Here is a 21,493-nt window from a genome sequence, read left to right as displayed (position 1 = left end):
ATAACAAGCCCATTAAAGAAATGTTGTTTTTCTGAAAACATGTGTCTAAACGTAAGGAATCATACAAAATGCTAAAAGAATACAACACAAACTATTAATGAAGGCAAAGTTATACTTACGACATAAATCTGCAAATAAAGATAATAACAAGATTATTGTTTACTTATGAATTGAACAAAACATTACAAACTGACATAATTAATTAATGCGACATCACTGACACTGTTTTGTGGAAAAGTCAACAACAATATTTAATTAAACTATAACCTAGATAACCTAAGATATGGACTGTTCGAAAAATAGTCATCAACCGAATTAATCTTCCGTACAATTGATTGGTAAGTTATAAACATCAATAGAAGTAAAGCATCAATAATTTTGAAAAGATCATCACATCATGGGGTCTACTGTTTCTTCTTAGAAACAACAGTTATACAAGATATCTTTTCAACTATATAATGACTGTACAGTAAAACTTATTATGCTAATTAAGAAGTTTATCTTTGTCGATGTCAGACTGAACACAGATTAGGAATTTGCAATATAGAGTAAATTCTTTAACTGATGAAACCAATTTGTATATATTACAGTGTTATGTTTAATTGATTTAATTTAATTTAAATGTTTGTAAGTTTTAAAATCTTTTTCTTTTTAATTTCGCTTTTTAAATTTTATTCTTGGATTACAATGATGATTTTATTTTATCAACGTCATACTGGGAGTACGTGATTTTAGATGTAGACAACCTCTTTTTTACAATTCTGGGTTTTCCGAAATTGTGCAGTAGTTAAATTTAATAGTGATGTTGTTTAGAGAGACATTTTTCAGTCGGGGTTCTAAACACTGGGACGTAAATATGTTCCTTTTGGTGTGACCAATTTGGAGTGACATTTTAAATTTTTATTCAAATTATTTATTTTAAAAAATTTCATTACATGTCAAAGTAATGTAATTTTGTTCACTAGAAATTCTATATTTTCCATAACATTTAGTTTGACTTGACTCTTTATATAAACACATAATAATAGAAACACTGTTTCTATTTTTTAATTAGTTCACGACCTTGATTCAGAAATGACTGAGACAACAAATAACTTATTTTTATTTTATTCTCGGAGTAAAATGATTGGTTTTTATCAAGGTCATACTTGGAATACGTGATTTTAGATGTAAACAGCCTCTATTTCTCAATTATGGGTTTATGAAATTGCGCAATAGTTAGATATCATAGTGATGTTCAGAGAGATATTTCTCAGTCGGGCTTCTAAACACTGGGACGTAAAGGTGTTCGTTTTCTTGTAACCAGTTTGGACTTACATTTCAATTTTTTTATTCCAATTACTTGGATTCTTAAAGATCAATTATTTTCCTGGCAATTCCTGAAGGCTCACACAGAATTCTTTGACAAAAACATTTTTTTTTAAAATCGGAATTCAATCACCTGAATATTTATTTATGTGTTTCACAAAGAAACGCAAACATATCAGCGCTAAACTGACTACAGTAAACGTAATCGCCTTCCAATTTGGATTATTCGTCGGGACTCGAACTTGAATTCATTAGAACAATTAATTACTAGGGGCTTCAAAATTTAATTTGTGGATTATTCTTAAATTATTTGTGGATTTGTTTCGTGAAACCGTAAGCTATTTTTTTTACATTGTTTTTCTATGGAAATAAATTATTTGTTAAATTTTTCACAGCTTCTTGTTTTCATTCTTTATTTTGTTAGAGTTTATTAGAGCCTAAAAATGTAACATAAGAAATTGGGAGATCGTCTGAGATATTTGAATTTAGGCTAACTATTTCAGAAACTTATTTGTTTGGAAATTTGACTTCTCCTAGCTTTTGAAATCTCTAAATGATCCCAAGCATTTTTTTACAATCTTTAAATGTTTAGTGAAATCAACAGGCCTTTTCAAAAGAATCATCAAAAGTAGAGAATATTTTATAATTTTATCCAGGAATGGTTGAACATTTTGAAAATGGAAATGCATTTAAAAAAAGATGGAATTAGAGATAAGACAGGTTCAGTTTCAGATAGAAAGATACAAATGGAAAGAGAGATGGAAGTAAGACGAATGTAGTTTCAGAAAGAGATGAAAGTAAAACGGATGGAGTTGCAAAGAAGAGAGTGAGGAGAGAGAAAGACAAATGTAGTTACAATTTGAGAAAGAGGAAAGAGAGACAGGGAATAGTGAGAAAACAAATGCGGTTGCAAGAAAGAGAGAAACAAATACAAATATAATAACAAAAAGAACAATTGCAAAGGGAAAAAGGAGATAAAGAGAGGGAATATCAATTTAAACTAAAATATTTAGACCTGGCAAAAGGAAAACACTTCCCTACTTTTGATGTTTTCGAAAATATCAAGTTAGTACCTCCTTTCCTGGAAAGAGAAGTAGACAGATATTTTCCTTATTTAGAAAAACAGCTGAGAGTTTGAAGTGGCCAATACAGTACTGAACTTTATTATTACAATGTGTCCTCACTGGTAAAGCTCGTGATATTTACATTTCACTGCCACTAGAGCAGAGCGCTGACTATGATATCATTAAGGACTATATGTTAATGGGTTATAGGTTAGTCCCTGAGGATTATCGTCCGAAAATTCAGGAGCTATAAAAAAAAGAACCTGGCCAGTCCTATGTCGAATATGCATGGGAAAAAGTACGACAATTCGAAGGTGGTGCTCTTCTAGAAAGGTTAATAAAGATTACGAACGTTTCAAACCACTCATATTGGTTGAAGAATTTAAGAACTATGTCCATAGTGATATTAAGATTTATCTTGACAAGTATAAGATCGAAACTTTGGAAAATGCTGTTCGTGCCGCTGACGAGTATGCGTTAGCTCCTAACGTTTCTTTTCTAGGCAAGTCTTCCACTCAACAATCTTTTGGCAGAAAAGTATTTCAGCCTAATATAAGCCCTTCTAAGCAACAAAGTGGCACAACTTCTAAAAATCATGCTTTCGGTAAGCTTGATTAAAGATCATTGTCTCTTCCTCCGTGTACTTCTTGCAAGAATAAAAGACACGGTATTTCTGATTGCTACAAATTGAAAAATAAGCATCAGAATTAAGACAGACCTATTTCGAATACTCTTATTTCTAAGAGACCAAGGGCACTGTCATATATTGAAAGCAATACATGTGTTTGTTCTGGTGAACCCCAGTCTGATTGTATTATGTAGAATTATGAACCATTCACATCGATGGGTTCTATATCACTCTTGGGTGATTCGGCCAATCCTATCCGTAATAAAATTTTAAGCGACATAGGAGCTTCTCAGAGACTTTAATCGTCAGGTATTTTGTCTTTATCTGACAAGTCTTCTTCTAATGAGAGTGTTCTTATTCAGAGAGTAGAGTGCGGCTTTGTTGATGTTTCTCTCCAATTTTGTCATCAGACTTAGTATCAGGACCAGTGACAGTCGGAACAGTGTATGCTTTACCCGTTGAGGGCATTCATTTATTACTAGGCAACGACCTACCTGGAGACAACGTTGTGGCTAATCCACTTGTAACTGACAAGCCTTGCCTGGATTAAAAAAGGTCAATCCAATTGAAAAAGATCCCTGATTTCTTCCCAGCTTGCGCAGTTACCAGAGCTATGATAAAGAAAATAATTGCGAATGATGTTGATAGGAATGTATTCTTTTAGCTGACAGTGTATTGGTCAGGCTTTTGATAAGGTCACTTTCAGGCATTGTTTGGATCAATCAGAAGGTATTGATCACGGTGATCCTCTTTTAACTACTCATTCACTTTATTATAATCAGGATGACAAATAACAATCAGTTGTCGTTAAACAAAATATGGATCCTGAAAGCTCCTGTTTGTTTCAAACGGCCATTACTGAAACCGAAGCCACCGAAGTTCCTGTCTGTTATTTCATTAGAAATGGAATTCATATGAGAAAATGGAGACCTCTCGAGGTACTTGCTGGTGACGAGTTGTAAGTGAACTATTAAATTGAAATTCCAAAATCTTACCGACAGGAAATACTTAGTCTGGCCCATGAAACTCCTCTGGCTGGTCATTTATCGATTAAGAAGACTTTTCATAAGATCTCGACTTACTTGTAACTGACAAGCATCCTTGTTACATGCCTCCGTCAAAAGCAGATTCTTTACTAAATACTCACTGTATGGTGTCATTGTTAGTTTTGCCCCTATTGTAACACCATCCACCACGGGCAAAGCGCTGTTTGTCTGCCCAGATCGGCAGTAGTCATACACGAAAGTTGTCTTCGTGTTATCCGAAAAGGTCTGGAAAATAAATATCCGATTATAAGTAAGGACATATTATGATCAGATACTACACATAAATGAGGTTGCGTATGACTAATTCAATGGTTTTTCTTTTTTTCTGTGTTTGGGTTTGGTTCTCATAATTTTCGTGTGCTTGTTTGGTGATCTCAGACCGATGCATTGCTTCTTGCAAAATTTGCAATGACGTCATCTTCAGAATTAATGCAGTCACGTAAACATCTCATTAAAACTTTGATTCATGTCGAAATGATGTTCTACTACATCCGCGCTATCTGTTACAGCATCTTAGTTTATATCAGTTTGAAGATATCGTTGTGTATCTTCTGATATAAGACCAAGTTTTAATCATCTTAAAAGCCTTTTTAAATCATTTGGGATTTTTCTGTGTGAAATTTATAGACAGATTAGTACACTTAAATTATAAGTTATTTCTACTCTTGATAGCATTCATCTAAATTCTGACTCAGGTGTCCTTACGTAAAAGGTTTGTACTGTAAACACTATTCCATATCGCCGTTTTGTCGCAATTACAATGCCCTGTAAAGTTTTATTAAGAAATTTCGTATCTCGCGCCAAATATTAAGTTACTTAGGTCAATGTCTCGCTTTAACGGATTTTTTCGGGTGATTTAAATGTCATATGTAGTCATCATTCAATGCACCAATAAATAACCATGGCCTCTTTTGCTCCGTACATGATGGTAAGGCCCAAAAGATACCAACGATCAAAAAACCTACCATCGTTAACGAAGAAATTCTCACATACTTTAATCTTGCGATTCATATCTTAAACCTTCGTGCAGGAATATTCATATAGTAACAATAAAATGTTAAGACTGAGAAATCGAAATTAAATATACATTGTATATTACAGGATACCATTTCTCGTTCGAAGGTTTCGTTTTTAAAAAATGTCAAAAACTTATAATCAATTAAAATACAAAGACGATGTAAGCTATCAAAGTACAATATATAACGTTTTAATTATAAGAAATGCAAATAGTAGATACTTACAAAACAGGTAAATTGATGAGAAGCGACTGAGTTGAAAACCACCATATATTTGTATGTTTGCGAAACTGTGACAATGTGGTACCAGATACCTGATGCTAAAAAACGATCAATATTTAATAATAATAATCACTTTAAAAAATTTAAAAAAAACGTGTTGGGGTCTCATTATGTTGCATTGGCTAATGTAATGAATCTTCTCCATGTGATGTTATGTAAGGAGATTTTTAATCTTTTGAAATAAAGTTACTACAGTTTTTTATTAATACTTTATATTTAGTTGATGGGGTAACGTTACTAACAGAATATGCTAAATCTGTGCGTACGCTATTTACCAATCGACAATGCTAAATCTGTGCGTACGCTATTTACCAATCGACAATGCTAAATCTGTGCGTACGCTATTTACCAATCGACAATGCTAAATCTCTGCGTACGCTATTTACCAATCGACAATGCTAAATCTGTGCGTACGCTATTTACCAATCGACAATGCTAAATCTCTGCGTACGCTATTTACCAATCGACAATGCTAAATCTGTGCGTACGCTATTTACCAATCGACAATGCTAAATCTCTTCAAACTTTGTCAACTTAAAAGTATGGTAAAAGAAAATCGCATGACTGAATGTCTTATATCAAGGGCAGCAGTCTGTACTCATAAAATTATACTTACTACCATACGCAATAGACTGAGGGCATGTTGAAAAGTTGAAAGTCATGGACACCCTGGTGTCACAAAACACCCAGTTGTCAGAGGAACTGGCACACGCTGTTGCGCCGCTAGCGTCCGTATAAGTGTAATCGAAGTCGGCAAACAGTTCCGTAGAAACATTCTGGGCTGCTGTAGAGGCCATACCTGTATAAAATGCATAGTTGAGAATCAGATTAGACACCAACCATTTTCTCATCTTAGATGGAGACTAGGATTTACCGTTAATACAAATAAACGAGAATTACTAACAGGAGAAATGTTTGTCCGAATATTGGTGAAAAATGAAATCCACTTTAATATAACTCAACCTGAAATAAAATCCGCCATACCCACCCCCGAGACAAATGGCTGGTGCCATGGCTGACTCCTTTTGAATTTAACACACCCATTTGATGGACAGAACATGATTGTTGTGAATCGATAATGTACAGATTACTGTCTTGTGTGGCCTAACTTGACTCTAGTGTATTGGACGGCCGTAAGGCTATTTATTGCAAAACCTGAAGTAATAATAATAAACTGTCAAATTTTTGTCAAGTTCGGACATACAGGTACATGCATACAAAATTAATATCAAGTACCAATTTTATGTTTTATCATAGGGACGGGTGCATACATAACAGTCTGTACGATATTAAACTAGAATTTGTTCTATGCTTGAATTAAAGGTAAAGTAGGTTGCAGTACACGTTAAAAAAATCTCGTACCTGTTTATTTAAAAAGAAATAGCACATCACGTAAAGACTTCATAAAATGACTGGACATCACTGATGTAGAAGTGTATGTCAGATTAAGAAATACGCTTTGTAATGGAATTGATATAATTTCCGTTCAACTTTCATGGATGACTTAGGTGGGGCAACTGTCATGAACAAATCGAGAAACCCGTCTGAAAATCGTTTATATTGTGATTTTTTTTTTCCATTTAGTTGATTGGAAAAAACAGAGATTAAGCGAAAACAAATTCAAACTTAACTCATTTGAGCAAAGTGGCTGAATCGCCAATGCAGTCGAAAAGAAACTGTGAAAGTAATCAAAATATATTATAAACACAAGAAGACTGTCTTGCTCAAGTTATAATTATAATTAAAGTATTGTTACACACAAAAAATAGCAAATATGGTACATTCAAGAAGAAATAAATTTTTGTTCGTTATTCATATTTAGAAAACAGATTTTAACTCTCCGGGGCTATTGTATTTGATTGGACTAGACGCCTATACAAGTTTTTAACGCATTATATACAAACCGAGCAAAGGCATTTTACCTGTTTTCAGTAGGACTTTAAACTCTGCCTCGTGGCCCCCGTAAGAAGCATCGCACGTAGTGCCAACTGTAGACAGAGTATTATCGCTTGTAACCAGTACTCTTTCATATACCGCATTGGGTTCTATATCTGTAGAAAAGCAAATATTTTCTTAAATCTAATCTTTATCAAAAATGTTTCCATTGGAACAAATAACCATAAAGTTTAATAAAATTCTTTTATTCAAAGTATCAAATTTTCCTGTCTCAGTCAAATCAACGTTTATTGCATGGACTTGAAATTTAATTTAGTCCGTTACGACACCTACGACAAAGACTTAGAGTTCCAATGATATCAGATGCAATACCGCATATCTATCAACACATGCAACTGGGTCTGAAGCAAAACTGAGAACATTAAATTAAGTTGTATCGCTTACAGTTCTGCCGCAGGAAATCGGCAAGACGTAGAAAGGAATAAGTAGCAAATTACGGTGCCACGTAATAAATGTGTAAATTGAAATCAGGATATCACACCGTTCCTGTTGAAGAAGAAACATGGAAGTCAGGAATGAAGCATTGATCGACACGAGTCAATTTATTCCTCTTTTGTACCAAAGTTGAATCAAATATGACGCAATTTCAAAATGCATACAAATCTTACCAAAGTTGAATCCAATATGACGCAATTTCAAAATGCATACAAATCTTTTGAGTAAATAAAAAGAGCTGTTTTTCTTCAGTGTTATTACTAACCATCATTTCATATATCCCATTAATCCATCCAACCGTCCATTTATCCATTCTCTATCAATCATTATTGATTGATCTATCTAATTATTTATTCATGCATCTACCCGTCGCTCCATATGTTTGTCAGTGTATGTTTCTTTGCGTCAACCTATTTATGGCATATTTCATCAAAATGGAAAGAAATGTTAATGTTTTCAAAATAGAATTAAAGACTTCTTTATTCCGGATCACGGTACATGAGCAAATAATTTTAAGAGCTTATTAATACTTACCATTCATTTGATAGTAGTATAATGAGTTATCTGTAATTTTGGTTATATTCAGGCACAGGTACGCATAGAAAGATTGGCTCAGAGCGTTAATGGAGTCAATGGCCCTGAAAAAAAGTAAGGAAAATCATTTTACAAATAAATATTTTCACCCATGTATTTTGCTACAAATAATGGTGAAGCGTTATAAAGAGAGCAGCACTTCAACTTTTATGCGGTAAGCCGGTGTCTAGCAAAGAGACTAAACACTTGCCTATCAGATAACTCTTTACATGCCAAAATCACGCCATATCGGCATTAGTCGCTTTGAACATAGGCTGGCCTAATTAACCGAGATTGCATCGTATTTGTTCTGCATTATATATCGATTGGTAAAATATTTACTTTCTCATTTAAAACAAATATGCATTTCGACTCTTTGAAAAACCAAACACTTGAACCCACTCGGATTAAATCTGAGATCAGTTTATCACTATGTCTTACGTTTATCGATATTTAGTATTACCTTCCAAGAACAACAAACGTTTTAAAGATAACTCGATAGAATTGGCCAATAGTCAACGGAGTTTAGCACACGCGATCAGATACAATGTAGATGGATTTATCAGCATACCCACGACCTTATGGAGTAAGTTTCCAAAGTAATTATGATCGTTCTGTTAATCTGACTACAGAATATTTCAAACAGCTTTGCACGCTTACCAAAGTAGATTTCAGACAACTGTGCAACTTTACAGCCCATAAATTTAATTGTTAGCATTTTTTTGAAATTCCACAAATCAGCTTCTGAGTTGAAACATATATTGCGTTGGATGAATGTCCTCATATATCATAAACTAGACGTCTGACTAGTGAAAAAATTATGTTTTGTCATTGTTATGACCCTATGGTCTTAATTAATGTAACAGAAAGAAGTAAAATCATCACATTCAGTAAAATTGAACAAACAAATTATTTCCCTAGAATATTCAGTAAAACTTTAAGTGAATTCCAATACTTTTGAATATGCTGATGTATCAATTGTCATGATGTACCACAATGATATAATCCGGAATGTCTTTCAATGCGTCGTCAATAATCCCAAACTCGTCTTTTAGTCCAAAATGTCAATGAGCACTTTTTTATTCCAATTTATAATGTTTCAAAGAAATTATTCCTTTCAAATTATATATGTACACAACTATAAACGCTGATCATAGATCCCCAAGGACTGTCATTAAAACAGGAATAAATAACGTGCTTACCTCATCCTTTATATACAGTCACCTAACCTATCACGCAATATTATTTTCTGGATTTTGAACTTAAATTTTGTAAACAATATGACAATAATCAAGCAGTAAGCCAAAACTTCGTCATCAATCACGGACAAAGGTCAAGCACACATATAGATTACATATACATAATATATATATATATATATATATATATATATATATATATATATATATATATATATATATATATATATATATATATATATATATATATATATATATATATCCGCAAAAGTTGTGGTTTTGACATGAAATTTTCTAGTAATGTAAGCATTCACTTCCTCTGTTGTAGATCTCATTTTTTGGCTCAGAGATTTTAAAGAGTTCTGCCACGTTATTTCTTTCTAAAGTTTTCTTCCTCAGACTAAAACTATTTCGCAGAAAATCAATGTTGCATCTATATTTCTTTTTATTAAGAAGAGCGAGATGATATCCAGATGGGGATTGTTTTCAGAGAACAAATCACCATTTTAGGATACCTATGTGACACAGTTTTGGGGTCAATTAACAAAAAGCAATTTATATCTGTATACTTTGAAAGTGGTTTTACTATTTTCTAAATAGAGGATGAACGGTGTATTTTTATGTGCACCATTGATACTGAGCAATGGACTGATTTTAACCTGGTTCCGTAACCGTAAATTTCCTGTGACGAACATGTATATAAACATCGGTTAACATGTATCTTCCAATTCGATAATTTAAGAGCCTACTTGAAAACTAGGAGGCCGCCTTTTGACGGCTCATATGACGTGGCGATGTGACACTGCCAATTGGTGACGGTGTTTTTATAAGCTACCACCTGCCAGCCGGTCATGGTATTCGTTGTGAACGTTAGCGTTCCCTTGTAACTGTCATCAAATGTTGAGCTTTGAAACTGACTGGGAAAGGTACAGGCAGCATCTGAGAGAAAAAATATACAAGTTTCTTAGTTTCTGTATTTATTCGGAGAAATGCTGCCAGTTAGAAGAATTCGAGCAGCTCGTTAGTGTTTAAGTTTGTATCATACTTACATTCCAGTTTAGAAAAACATGTTTGATATTCAGAATATTAACCAGGAACAAAATCCACATTTATAGATAATCAAAATGGTATACGATGGTTCAAATTTATGGTGTAGTTACAGTTACATATGCCGAGGAATCATACATGGATAACTGTATATGGATTATATAAGTCAAAGAATAGTCAGTGAATTAAAGCTCGTTTAATAATCCTTGTATCACCATACGATAATTTATCTAGAACACCGCTATATTTCTAAATCACAACCAACACACGTAGATTCCTAGACCTCATAGTAATGTATTTATTTTGAATAAAATAGAGTTGAAACACACTACGATATGGACTCAATGCTGAAACAAGAAAGTGTGGTTGCGTTCTAAGATCACGTGGGTGTGTTCTAAGATGACGTGGTTGTGTTCTAAGATCACGCTAACGTCTACAGGAAGTCAATAAATTATGCAGTCAAACATTTACTGCTGTGTCTAACTAGAGACCAGAAAAACATTCTGTATACGACTACTAATGTGAGAAATTATGCTACAGGACCACGTATACTTTTACACAATAAATGAAAACAATGCTTTTAATCACACAAACGTAAAAACATTACTAGATTTTATTTAAATAGTCCTACTAGCAATATATTTAACTTTGAAATATTTATTCCTACACCATGGACTGAAAATAATGGAATAACAAGGCCGTCAGCCGCTGAATGGGTCACTTTGTGTCTTAATATAGTGTAGAAATTAAAGTTGTTTTAAACAAATTATTGCTCAGTCGGTACAAACGTTGTATTTCAAATCTAGAAATTACCAGTTCCAATCTTCTCTCCGCTGAAATATTTCTCTCTAGAAATATAAAATCAATTCAGTATCTGAAGTTGGCAACTAAAATGCAGATCAAAATATGGATTTTGAAATCGAAAAAAAAAAGCTTTAAAAGAATTTCAAACAAGACATGTAAAAAAATTTATTAAATTACATTCATCTTACGGTTGATGTACTAGGAGATTACAGACTCCTTTGTACATAAAATGAAGCGTGGCAAGGAATTTTCTGCGCATAAACATTAAAGCCAAAAGTTCCATCAAGAAGCGTTTACCACGCCCAATGAGAGAAAATTTAGATACTTTAGTGGGCATTTTCTAAAATTACATATGACACATATTGATATAATAACTTGTCCTTGTTTGGGTATTTGAAACATTAGTAGTGAAATATGTATATGGCGATGTCTTTTTAAATTACAGTAAATCTTTTCCTAGTTTTCTTCATGATTCAATTGTACGTGCGCCCATTCTTATTTATGATATGACCTTCTTTGTTTGTTTGATAATTTATGTTGCTCCTCCCGTAGGGATCTGCCATTTTATTCACAATAAAATATGTAACATATGGTACCTGAATAATGGTCAGTTGGTAGCTGATTTACGACATGTGCAAGAGTATATTGCCCCTTGTTTGATCTTTAGTAGTGGTGTCTAATTTCTCTTCCATGCTGGAATTCATCGAATAATAGCAATAATTTCTAAGAATGATAACTATTGCAATAAATGTGTTTAAAGACACAAGTTCTTAATGAGCCGTGCGCTGATCGAGCCAAACATGTTTTAAATCATACAATTCCTACGAGGTATCAAGTTCCTTATGACGCCATATAGTCATCTTTCAGTTAAGTTTCTAGAATGACCAAGTTCTCAGATTGACAGTACTTTGCTAAGTATTTATGTCGTAGTGTAAATACTACATATGTGAACTGATTTATTCACTTTAACAGCTGTACAAGAAACAATGATTTCGTGCGTCGTTTTGGTTTGTTTTCTTGCTTCAATCCATTCCTCGAACTCGTTTGCAGTCATGTATTTACCTGTTGCCTCAACGCATTTGCGTGTGGATTACATATGTTCAGTTCCTCTTCGTACTATTTAATTTCTGGAAAACGGATATATATATATATATATATATATATATATATATATATATATATATATATATATATATATATATATATATATATATATATATATATATATATTGCTGTTGTTTTGGGCTTAACGACATTTCTCATCACAAGATAGGCTATACAAGACGATCAGTATGTTTGGTGGAGGAAGAACACGGGGAACGTCCCGGTAAGAACCAACGACCTACGGAAAGCCAATGAAAAGTTTTCTCACATTTCCACACTCTAATCCAAGCAGAAAGATGTGAGAAAGCAGTGATCGGTAAAGGTAAGCGCTTTTGATCACTCTGCCACCCGGTAACCCCTCACTTTATTGAATTAATGGATAAAGTTCTTTCTTTCAATACAATCGTTGGCATCGTTTTTGAGACAATAATGCGATGGAATCAAAATATTCGAAACTGTACTTTTCGGAAAATAGATGGCAGCCCAGTGGGTTCCTAGGCTGTGACTGTTTCATGAATTTATTACATAAGATCGAACGTTTCTTGGTTTTCGATGAGGAGCTTTATATTTGGTACACACCAATGGATTCTCTGGATTCTATGTACTATGTACAAACTATGTACGACCTATCGGAAAAATTAATGAAGATTTCGTGCTTCCATTTTCACAGGTAATGATTAGCAATGAGTTCACACTTGACTTTTTTCCTTGAAAATATATATATCAAGCAAGTCGATGAACGAGAAATCACGGTACTCTGTTGCATGACAGGTTCGATACTTTTCCTTTTCAAAGAACTCAATGGAGGTAGGGAATGGTTACTCAGATCTTGATATCGATCTTTCGGGGGCTCCCAATTGCTGAGTGATCTAATGGGCCCTCTGTTACGGGTCACTGCCATCTCACCTCTGTCTGCGTGGGTTCGAGTCTAGGATTCAGCCAATGTGGGTATGTGAGAAAGCTTCCAGTAGCTTCTCGTGGGTCGGTGGTTCTTACTGGGGTCTTCCCGGGTTCTTCCTCCACCATTAATACTGGCCGCCATGCATAGCCTATCGTGTTCTGAAAAATGGCGTTTAACCCTACAACAACAACAAAATATCAATCTTTCTAGATCTTTTCTGTCGATGCTCTGATCCATACTTCTTCCAGATATTGTTTCAATTTTTCTTCTTGAGCAGGTTGGTCGCTTTGAAAATCATAAAAGTGTTATGTGGTCAGTTGTGAGATTCTTTCAGCCAGGTGGCAAGCTTAGCGGGTTCATAATCTATGTTTGTAATAGTCTATGACAACTTAGCTCAAACTGTTCATTTCCAGGGTTTCACTAAATTCTGCATAGAAAATGACGTTAATTGTGATCACGAGAGCTAGTGTAAACTGAAATTTCACACGGACTTGGCCTAATTTTATGGAGTGGAAATGTCCATCGTCACTGACTTTGTCTGAAGTGAGATCAAATCCCATAAAGCATATCCTCCTGTATAACTGTCGTATGAAATGCCCTGGCTACCATTGGTTCGTTAGTGTCATGTAGCTTAAAACAGAGTCAAATAAGCTCTCATGTCATGTTTCTGGACAATGTTAAATTCAGATGGTAGGTACAAAACGTTTCATATCTCGGATGACCTAAATCTTCGATACACGAAGTGTTGAAACTTGAAAGTTTTTTGATTAATGGTTCCCTTTCAGGGTTGCGGTAATGACGATGCCACGGAGCAAGCGTATAGGCAGCTGACATTGCAAAGCATGATATTCGATCTTGGATCGGAGTCCAGTGGACTTTGGTGATTCTCATTCGTCCAGAATACATAATTGTTGTTCTGGCAAGTGTCAAGCTGATTTCCTTTCCTTCTTGAGGTAATATTCCCACACGTCGTACGTGGTCGGGCTTCATTGATCTTACTTTTGTACTCAATAGCATTAGTCATCAAATCAAATATGGTATATCTCGTTCTCTCTCTCTCTCTCTCTCTCTCTCTCTCTCTCTCTCTCTCTCTCTCTGGGTGTGTTAATGAGGTTTGACGAGCTTTCTGCCTTGTCCTTGCTGTGGCATAGAGGTGGAATCAATGGCTTCAACAGAAGTGTGAAGTGATTTATCGGTGTGTCTAGACGACCCAAAAGTATTTTCCGGTCTCAGACAGCGCATTCTTCCTGCTTACATGGACGCTTGTTTGGGAATTTGTTAGCTGAAAGTACGTGTTGTAGAAAAGCAGTTTTTTTATTTCAAATAGGTATTTTTTAAAGCAAGCAATCCTAGAGTGACTAAAGATTTTAATATGGGTGCTACCGTATGTAAAGCCTATTTGAACCTATGTCCCCAGCCATGTCCTTGTTTTCGGAACTACTACGATTCCACTGAGGATCGTTTTCAGAAACCTACCTTCATGGTGCATTTTCCTTTAGATAACAAAATATTTTATCCAATATCTCCTTTTATAATAATATTCATTCTTTCCAGCTACATTTTACTCACAAGAAGATAATGAGAATGCACACATTTTCGGTTACCGTGATTTGTGTTTATGTAGCAGTATCGACTTTATAGGAATGGCTCAGCAAAGGAACAGTTGTGTTTCCTACTACGTTGCACTGGACGACGTCAAAGTACACAAGTAACGAATCCAGTCCTTTGTTCAAATCAGTAGGTTCGAACAACAGTTGGAGAACCAGCTGTTGTTGTTGATGTTTTTGATAGGAACGAGAGATGTACTTCCACACAGAACAATAAACAAATTAGGAAAGAAAGTAACTGATATTGTATCGTCCGAAAAATCAGTTTTAAGACAAGGAGAAATATGCTACTCTGCCAGTACCCTTAGGTGCAGCTCATCCAGTGCTTTGCTAAACTGATACAAGCTGAAATATTTTCGAACAGATGTCGATCAGTCAAATAATATCATGAAATAATTCGCTTGGTATTGGTAGCAAACCATAGGTTAGCTTTCTCCTATGTTTCACGATTCATAAAAGCCATGGTATTTTTGCCCAGTTGTTTTTAAACTTGTTCCTTGAGTATTTATATGACGAAATTGATTTTGATCTAGGTTATTATCCAGGCTTGAGTGTTACAAATGGTTCTACCAAAGCCACTTCTCGACGAACTTCAAAGCTGTAATGGCTGTTCCAACACACAACACACGGCAAAATAGTGGCCGAAAGTGTGGAATTTATGTTAGGAATACGTTATCCCAGCCACATCCACAGTAGTCGTTATGTATGTTCCACATGCTTGGAGAGATAAACTCTGAGGAGCGGATGTAACAATGTTGTACGGCACTTTGGTGACGTCTACGTCCTTTATGATCGATCACTTGTGGCCCTGCCATCCAAGATTCAAAACTGTATATATCCATTCTAACGGACTTGTACTTCCTAGATACGGTGTGCTCCCCAATTTACGTATTCTTCGATGGAAAATGCTTTCTATATCGCACACATAGTCTTTCTTCGATCACTAAGTGTAAATCAGGCAGCGAAACAATTATGCCGTCCAACTCTGTAAAGAGCTTTTGTCAAAAGTATGTTTTCTTTTTCCTTGCGAAACCGGTCTCCGTTGTTTAACCTTTCTCTCTTTAATCTAGTCGTTGATGTTCCAAATATTCGTTCATACAAAATCATTTCGTTTTCGTGGGTCACTTCTGGAGCACATACGATGCTATAGGGGTACAATTAAGTGTACGCTTTGACTAGAAGTGATACTACGTATTTGTATTGGAGAGTATGTTGACGTGTAAAATATTTTCCACATGCGTTCTCGAAAAGTTCTTTGAAACCTTTCAGCAGCACTGGCATTTGTAACAGCATTTCCATCAGTGAAGAAATCAATGTCCCTTTATCAATACTTTTTGAAATTCGAAGTTACTAATTCGGTGCCTTTGTCTCTTTACCATCGCAAAGGGTGTTGAGCACTTTGTTTAAAGGCAATTCTTAAATATCGCAAGCATTGAATGAACTAATAAAGCTGATTTAAAAACCACAATATGACACAAAACAAATATTTATAAGATCAATTGAACCTTGCTAAATGAGAGATATCAGCAAATACGCTTGTCGTTGATGATTAATTATTGGTAGCGTGATTTGTTGAACATTTTCGTCCAGTGGGTTTCAATTGCGTGTACGTCGATCGTTGTTGTTACTATTATTGTACATATTGCAGGCGTAATCTTATAGTTCTTTTTCGCTGCTCTATCCTTTTTCTTTTCCTTTCTTGAAAAGATTCTTTGGAAGTTGACTATGATGTAAACTTTTAAGATTTCTGCCACTGTATTCGTTTTCGTCTTTCTTTTCGATTTTGTTTTCCGCGCACAGATATCAGGATCCATTTAAAAAGTGACGCCACATAAAGACCTAGTTCGTCTGAGATTCAAGATGATCTGTTTACTTTTTTTTTCTCTTTTTTAAGTTATCTATTCTTGAGTCAGCAAGTTGTGCCAAAGCTAATTCATGCTTTTCAAATAAAAACATTTTATATTACGTGGAATGTGAAAGATGCCTTTTTGTAATTAACCTCCTGTCAAAGAAAACCGCTCACTTCTAAACAATGTGAGTACATCTGTGCATATTTTTGCGAATGGTGGCATTCATTGCAGTAATTAATTTAGCAAGAGAATGACATTGTAAAAATATCATGTTAAATATAGTGAGAAAAATAAAAGAAACTAATGTTTTAATAGTGTTTTAAAACAGTCGAGAATGTGACCTGTAAAGAAATGACATCTCTATTGATACTGGTCATTATACAAATTCCAAATTGTTTAAACAAACATTTCAACTTGATCTTTGGCTGTTTCAAAAACATCACATAATGATCATTGCGACTTATACACTTTGCTTTCTTGAAATAAATTTGACTAATGCAAATAATGATGTTGTTTCTTCTTCATCTTCTCCTAACATATCATCGAAGTTAACAACATGTGTTTGACAATTGTCATGCTCGAGTCCATCGTCTTCGCGAGGAATTCCTTCTACAAGCAAGAGGGATTACGTGTACGATTAAAGGTAATTAGTGTTCTATAAGACGTGCAATACATTTGATTTTGCATAAGCTACTGCTTCCAGCAATTAAAATATTAAAGGGATCGATCAAGATATAGGAACTTCCAGCTTGATGAACTAAACAGTCAATGCATTTAATTTTTCAATGTGCAACAAATTGTATTTGAATTTAAAAAACAAAGGTCGTGCTTTCTTCATGATGACACAAATGTGCATTTTAACAACACAGTTTTTGTTGTTTTATTTCATGGTACAACAGATAGAGATTGACAGTTTAAATAACAAAATTCATATATTTTCTTTCTTTCATCAGTCACACACTTAGTCTTTCGTATGGTCAGCAACCACGTATGTCCAAATGTCGAATAAAATGCTTTTCCATTCACCCACATCCTTCTAATCGTAAATCTTCGTTGTCGGCTGAATCTTTAAATGACCACACATGAAGTTTCACACCCCAACTGAAACACGGTACCTTACCTCATTAACCAAGTAGACGAAACTGTCTCTGACAAAATGTTCGGTGGTATGCCCTACCTTTATAGACTATCTCAATTTGAACGATTGTAATAGACCGTCAAAATCATCATGAATAGGAAAAGCTAAGGAAATATTTATTAGCGATTTCTAGATTCCATGAATGTATTTATGATAATGAATCACATGAAGGTCACGTATACCGTAAGGAGGCATTGTTATTTGGGGCAGTTTCACTTCGGTCTCAATGAATAGCAAAGTATTCAACTTCACTGACCTATGAGTTAGTCGCTCCATTATACTATTTCTGTGTGAATTGATCGTTTTTGGTCGCCATTAGTATTCACAGCAATATTTCTGTCGTTTCATATCGGAGATCGGTGTATTTGTAAGGTATTGTGTTGTGATCGGGAAATCGCACTAGTTTCTGGTAAACATTCTAATACACTTTTGTTTCCAATGGTTGCCTGACGCTTTGATAATTTGGAAAACATACAATTTTGTAAGGTTCCACCTTTTCGCCCTAAAGCTTTGGTCCACTACTGGCGAAATTCAAAATAGTCAATCAAGATTTGACTGCGATGTGTGTTTGTGATCTCCATGAAGATGATGTACATGCAACTATTGGTGTCGAAGCAAATGACTATGTCTCCTAAATATTGCAAGTAAAGGTTTAGTTGGCCACTGGCTGTCATGTAAGCTGTAATGATGGCATTGACCCAATCGTCAGTAGGTGCAAGCCCAGGGACTTCTTTGTAATTCAACAAGATCAAATCTTCACGTATGATTTCCACATGTTTCTTGATGAGTCGAAGGTATTGTTCTGGAATTTACACGTTTTCGACCTTTGGCAATATCTGACCTTGAACAGGTTTACCCCAAAAACTCTTCGGCATGGCTTTAGCAAACAATCGTCTTATTACATGTCATTTCTTTTCGTAGGACTAAAGTCACTATGTATTGTTACAGGCATACCGAAAATGTATTTTCTTATACAGTAGAAATTCTCCATGTGCTATGCACATCTTCAATGTCCTTCAAGTTTTATAGCTCCTAACTCGTTCAGAAAATGTCACAGTCTTACATTAAATCTTTTGCTTCACGCCATATTTTGACAAAGTGTTATAATGTGGGAAATTTTAACTCTATTGCCTAGCTTCATAGACCACATCACATTACACACTGTGTACTATAGAAAAATTTTACCGATGTGAACTGACATTGAGACAAAATCCGTAAGCGAATTAAAGTATAGGGTGGCAAAACGTATCTTTTTACAAACGGAATAAACCAAATGTCCATCATAAAGCATTGTCATTACAACACACTTTCTTTCACTGTTTATCATACTTCTTTGATTGTAAAATCAAGCTAAGTGTGCGTTTGTTCTTCTCTCTATCCTGTTTAATGTCTATAGAAGACTCTTTTTGCGTAAGTGTGTCAGTATTTCTATACGTTCTGTTATTTCACTCCATGTATGATACCGTGTTAGTTTGTTTGTCAATACGTGTTAGTAGCAGTATTTTTTATATCTTTATTCGCTCCACTCGTGATAATATTAGCATGGTTGTCGAGATTATGAAAATGGTAGGGGTGGTAGTTTTCTTTAAAAGGGTATGGCAGGAAAGCTATAAGGGAACACGAGTTTATTTTAGTTTATAAGAGGTAATGAGGTAATTTTAGGTTTATACGGTCTTTAAATTCTAATTTAATCCCCTTTTTAACATTTTGCCTTGTATGGATTTTAGACGAGTGAGTGCTGGTCACTCCAACAGCGTGTTAAAAAGTAAATTTTGGAGATTGGTCACTTCAAGCTAGGTATTAAATAGTAAATGTTGGGCACTGGATGGTAAATTCGTGTGGGTGTTTGATAGTAGATAAGTGGGTGTTGGATAGTAGATTTATGCTTAACATTACATTTCGCATTTGATCCAGTAAAGGCCTACACATTTTAAACCTAAGGCGTAATGTTCATTCCCATTTTGACCCCGTAGAGGCCCACAATATTAAACCAACGGACTATATGTACAATGTTAAATTCAGGTTAGTGGTAGTAGGAACCCAAAACCAAAATGTGTAGCATCAATGTTAAGTTCTCTTTAAAGGCCATATGAACCCCTTTGAAATAAGCATCTTCTAACAATGTTGAGTTCAAAAGTTTCTAAAAATGCATAGAGTATATACAGTGTCCATTCTGAGGCATAGATGTAGGCTTTATAGCCTCCATGTTAAATTGTCATTGGCTCAGATAACATCCAATAAGTGCTTAATTTTAATTCCTCCTTGTGCCCCATAACGAACCACTCTGCTACTCCCATCCTTAATATATACATACATACACACATATATGCATGCATGTATAACATCTGGGAAGATGTATAAAGCATGATTTTAGTACAGATTTAGTGGTGGAGTGAATAATTAAGACACGGAAGGACATTTGAATAAGATGTTATAAACAAAGCCGTTCGTCGAATTATGGAATATTTTGTGCGAGAGATAAATAACTTTTTAAGACAAATATTGCCAACTTTCAAAGTCTTCTGTGACTGTGAGATATTGATATCAAGGGCTTAATAATTCTTGATACATGCTATCAAATGATATAAGATAATAATAAAAATAATAATAATAATAATAATTATATATATATATATATATATATATATATATATATATATATATTCTGACCCACATCAGATAAAGTTTTCGTAACGGCTATTATTATTCTTATTTAATCAAAACTCTATGAAGTTCTACATAATTAACTTAAATATCATTGGTAATGAATAAATATAAAGTGTAAAGCAATTATTCGTCTCCAGTTTTGCTACTTTATGGACTTTGATTAATATTTAGGTCATATATATATATATATATATATATATATATATATATATATATATATATATATATATATATATATATATAAAGTCATTCATTAAGAACGGTAAATATAAACTAGTTCATGTGTGTGTGTGTGTGTGTGTGCGTGCGTGTGTGTGTGTGTGTGTGCGTGCGTGTGTGTGTGTGCGTGTGTGTGCCCGATTACTAAAATGTAATATTTTCGGGGGGTTGGGTTGATAAATCTAAATTTTAAAAACTTCTTACCTGTGAATTCAACTATTGTCCAACACACGATGCAAAACAGTACATATTTGTCGAGCATATTTTAATCCAGCTTGTTTAATGAGGATTCAGAATCTAGTAAAATAAAGCTCGATTATAACACTACATTCGGTACAATGACTTTGATAACTGTTTGAACACCAGGATAGGATATTAGTCACATGTTTTGTTTGAAAACACGATTCCACCTAAGTTACATATTTCCGCCTGAATAGCTTTCAAATGTATCCTTCAAGGCGGTGGTTATAGAACCAATCACAAAAGGAAAGAATTCATGTGCATAAAGATTTGTATCTTTATGTCTTTCTTGTGTTTTGTTTCACTCGTTTGCCCTTATACAGATAAAACTGATTACTTAAGCCTTTATACAGATACTATTGCATGCTTCCATATTAGAAACCTTTATACTGATATTTTAAATAATATT

General features: G+C 34.4%; 1 protein-coding gene across 1 annotated transcript; it reads right to left on the bottom strand.

Moving 5' to 3' along the window:
• Nucleotides 1-2,374: 2,374 nt before the first annotated feature.
• LOC149796985 (uncharacterized) lies at nt 2,375-21,177 on the bottom strand. Its single transcript, XM_089960679.1, has 8 exons — nt 21,049-21,177; nt 10,257-10,446; nt 8,270-8,373; nt 7,267-7,395; nt 5,961-6,143; nt 5,288-5,382; nt 4,083-4,271; nt 2,375-2,389 (listed from the first exon to the last, which is right to left on the bottom strand). Exons 1-8 carry the CDS (start codon nt 21,104-21,106, stop codon nt 2,375-2,377), a joined length of 963 nt encoding a protein of 320 aa, XP_089816805.1. The 5' UTR covers nt 21,107-21,177.
• Nucleotides 21,178-21,493: the final 316 nt, after the last annotated feature.

This window comes from Sinohyriopsis cumingii, chromosome 6 (assembly GCF_028554795.1).
Source record: "Sinohyriopsis cumingii isolate HCF-2022 chromosome 6, ASM2855479v2, whole genome shotgun sequence".
NCBI classification, from domain to species: Eukaryota; Metazoa; Mollusca; class Bivalvia; order Unionida; family Unionidae; genus Sinohyriopsis; species Sinohyriopsis cumingii.
Note: the sequence above shows the minus strand (reverse complement) of the source record. Positions and strands in the feature narration are given on the sequence as shown.

Coding starts and splice junctions, on each gene's coding strand:
- LOC149796985 (XM_089960679.1), bottom strand. CDS start 21,106: ATGCTCGACAAATATGTACTGTTTTGCATCGTGTGTTGGACAATAGTT. Junction 10,447..21,048: donor GACAATAGTTGAATTCACAG/GTAAGAAGTTTT, acceptor TTTTTCTCTCAG/ATGCTGCCTGTACCTTTCCC. Junction 5,383..5,960: donor TCAGTCTATTGCGTATGGTA/GTAAGTATAATT, acceptor ATCGTTTTTTAG/CATCAGGTATCTGGTACCAC.